Raw genomic sequence first — 2,967 nt, forward strand, 5'->3', positions numbered from 1 at the left:
TATATATATATATATATATAAAGTTATGCCATTTTACAAACATATATAATGTTTGTAAAATGGTACAGCTTTTTATATATCTGAAAGTACACTCTTAATATCAGTCAGTCAAGCATTATAATATGATAATCAAGTATTATTTAATAATAGAAGTTTAGTGATTAGAATTAAAACTTGGTAACCATGAACTTAGGACTGGTGCTGGTGCTTTTTTTGGTCATTCAGTGTTTCTGTAAAAAAAAAAACGAACAATGATACTGATAAGATATTATTATTATTATTATTATTATACGAATTCTACTAATAAGAACAATATAAAAACGCACTAAGGATTAATGAGCTACTGGATTCATGAATATTAATCAGGTTGTGTGCGTTTGCTCGAACTGATTCGCTGAAATCAACACAGGGACGATAATAGGTGAGCACCAGCCATTTATATCACAATATATTTCTTAATTTCGGTCGATACGATATAATTCTGATATCGATATGAACACTATTAAAAAAACCTCATAAAAATGGCCAAAACAGATGTCTGTACTAAAATCAAGTATAATGGGAACACAGAATGATCTTGGAGAGAGCTTTACCGAGCTGACTGCTGTAAACGAACGCGATGAGGGTTTAAAAGCTGAACGAATGACTGACAGCCACAGAGGAGAAAAGAGTTTGTGTGAACTTTAATGTAAGGACTTAAATATTCATATGTAGCTCACATTAAGCTATCGTATGGCTTCAGAATACCACAGAATAATTCACACAATCGAAAAAATAAAAAATAAATTATCGGATTTGGATCGGCTCTCTCTGACCGATACCCGAGCTGAGAAAAATGGCAGTATCGGAGCCGATACCCGATATGAATATCGGATCGTCGCATCCATAGTGTTAACTGGTGTTAAGGTACCAAAATGAAAATGACAAATACAATGATATTTTATATGTACTGTAGGCCTATATAAGCAAAATCTGAACCACAATTGTCTCTATATAGTAGCAAAAAAGGGCACATTTGCATAAATTTAAAAAAACACTTTAAAACATTAAGTAAACTGCAAATACCTGACAAGATTTTTGGTCTTGATTCTAGGGGCTTTGACTCCACCACCAATGATGCTGGATCCAGTGATATAAATCCCCCTGCAGAGTTACATACTTGTAATTTCCTGCTTGTTTATTACATTTCAAATATTTAAGTAAAAATAATACAAAAGAAACACGCAATATTCATTTTGGTGATTGAGCTATTGATAGGAATACAGAGTTGAATGCCTTTATTTATGGAGCTCTTTTAAACAGTGCAGAAGAGGATATGGAAAACTGCACTACAACATGTCAAAATTTCCAATATGTTTTTTTTCTGAGCTGTCAACTTCTGTAAGACACACAAAAAAAGAGGAAATAGACAGCCTTACCATGCAGCTCCAACAACAGACAGAGAGATGGCCAGGCCAATTCCAAGATTAGCCCACATAAATGGAGAAGTCTCTGTTAAAAACCTGCAACAGAAAAGATTAGGTTATCTAGACTTCATTAGGAGCATTTCATTCATCTCAAGTCTTAAATTAGGTCTTGTGGATATCAGAAATGTCACTGTAGTGAACAAAACAAGTCCTACATTAAGGTTTCAAAAACTGAACACATACCATGCTACATCAAATCGAAATCCAAGGTCAAAAATAGTATAGCAAATACCTGTGAAGAAAGAAAAAGAAATGACTAGATTAGTACTGTTTAAGTTAAGTGTTTAAGGTTAACCAGAAATTTTAAAGGTGACAGAATTTTCATCTCAACCTAAAAAAACCCCTGAAAGTTTACATTTGAGGGGGAAAAAAAGTGGCATAATCTGAATAAACGGCATAATATGGATAGAAGTTTTCTGCAAACTCATAGAGGTATTTGTGAAAGCTCAGTCATGTGAGAGCTATCTTCCTCATTTGGACATAAAACCCTGTTCGACTAACCTATAACTACTATATATTAAAAAAAACACACTGCCTTCACATTGAATTGAATTTTGCTGCTCTCCTATGCGATTACAGCCAGCGTGTGGAGAAACAGGTGAAAATACAGATAACGTTAACGTTACCAGAGAACCATTTCTCCAACTACAGCTAACACAATAAAAACGTTCCCGTCAGAGCAGGTGTATGTCTAACTCACATTGACAGCCTTTAAAATGATTGGTACTAACTCCATAGCTCGAATTTTAAATGTTTACTCCAACGTTTAACGAAAACAGCGTTCAATACAATTAAAGCGACGTTTAAATTCATGTTTGGCGAAGTCGTGCTAGTGTATGACAGCTAACGTCAGTTAAGGCAAGCCAAAAATGGCTATCCGGCCAAAGAGACATGAGGAACAGTAAAGAATTAGAAAGATAACCATGTACGAATCAAGTCACCGTGACTCTATTAAGATGCGTGTGTTATTAATGTCCATATGGCAGCTGGTCTCATTAGCACTCACCGACGATCAGGATGGTCGACCAGAAGGCCAAAGTGACCCCGGTGTATAAAATTGCGTGCCCGTTCATCATCCACTCCACCAACAGCACCAGTTTTGCTATCTAAAGGTTTTCCCGCGAATAGAACTAAAGCTACAGTGATGTTATTTTCTGTTAGATGATTGTATTTTGAAGAGAAATGGATTCCTGTGAGCCCTTCGAAGCGGCGAAGGCTGGAAATCCTGCATCCATCAGAGGGAAGGAGTCATCAGCTGATCATGTGACGCGCTCGAGCTGAGCACGTGACTCAAGACGTCACGCTTCCTCCCATTTACATTTACATTACATTTACTTTTATCCAAAGCGACTTAGAATGAGGACAATAGAAGCAGTCAAACCTAACAAAAGAGCAACAATATGTAAGTGCAAATGGCAAGTCTCGGTTAGCCTAACGCAGTGTAGCAAGGTATATGTATATATGTATGTATATGTATATGTATATGTGTATATATATATAT

General features: G+C 35.8%; 1 protein-coding gene across 1 annotated transcript in view; it reads right to left on the minus strand.

Annotated features, from left to right (window-relative positions):
* atp6v0b (ATPase H+ transporting V0 subunit b) overlaps positions 1–2,764 on the minus strand; it is a 7,097-nt gene extending 4,333 nt beyond the window's left edge. The window contains exons 1-4 of the mRNA XM_016291615.1: positions 2,473–2,764; positions 1,650–1,698; positions 1,419–1,502; positions 1,066–1,143 (exon numbers count right to left, since the gene is read on the minus strand). Of these exons, the coding sequence (XP_016147101.1) occupies positions 1,066–1,143; positions 1,419–1,502; positions 1,650–1,698; positions 2,473–2,542 (281 nt within the window). The 5' untranslated portion in view covers positions 2,543–2,764. The remainder of the gene's footprint in view (positions 1–1,065; positions 1,144–1,418; positions 1,503–1,649; positions 1,699–2,472) is intronic.
* Between the last annotated feature and the right edge of the window lie 203 nt (positions 2,765–2,967).

This window comes from Sinocyclocheilus grahami, unplaced genomic scaffold (genome assembly GCF_001515645.1).
Source record: "Sinocyclocheilus grahami isolate Dianchi unplaced genomic scaffold, SAMN03320097.WGS_v1.1 scaffold274.1, whole genome shotgun sequence".
Classification (NCBI taxonomy): domain Eukaryota; kingdom Metazoa; phylum Chordata; class Actinopteri; order Cypriniformes; family Cyprinidae; genus Sinocyclocheilus; species Sinocyclocheilus grahami.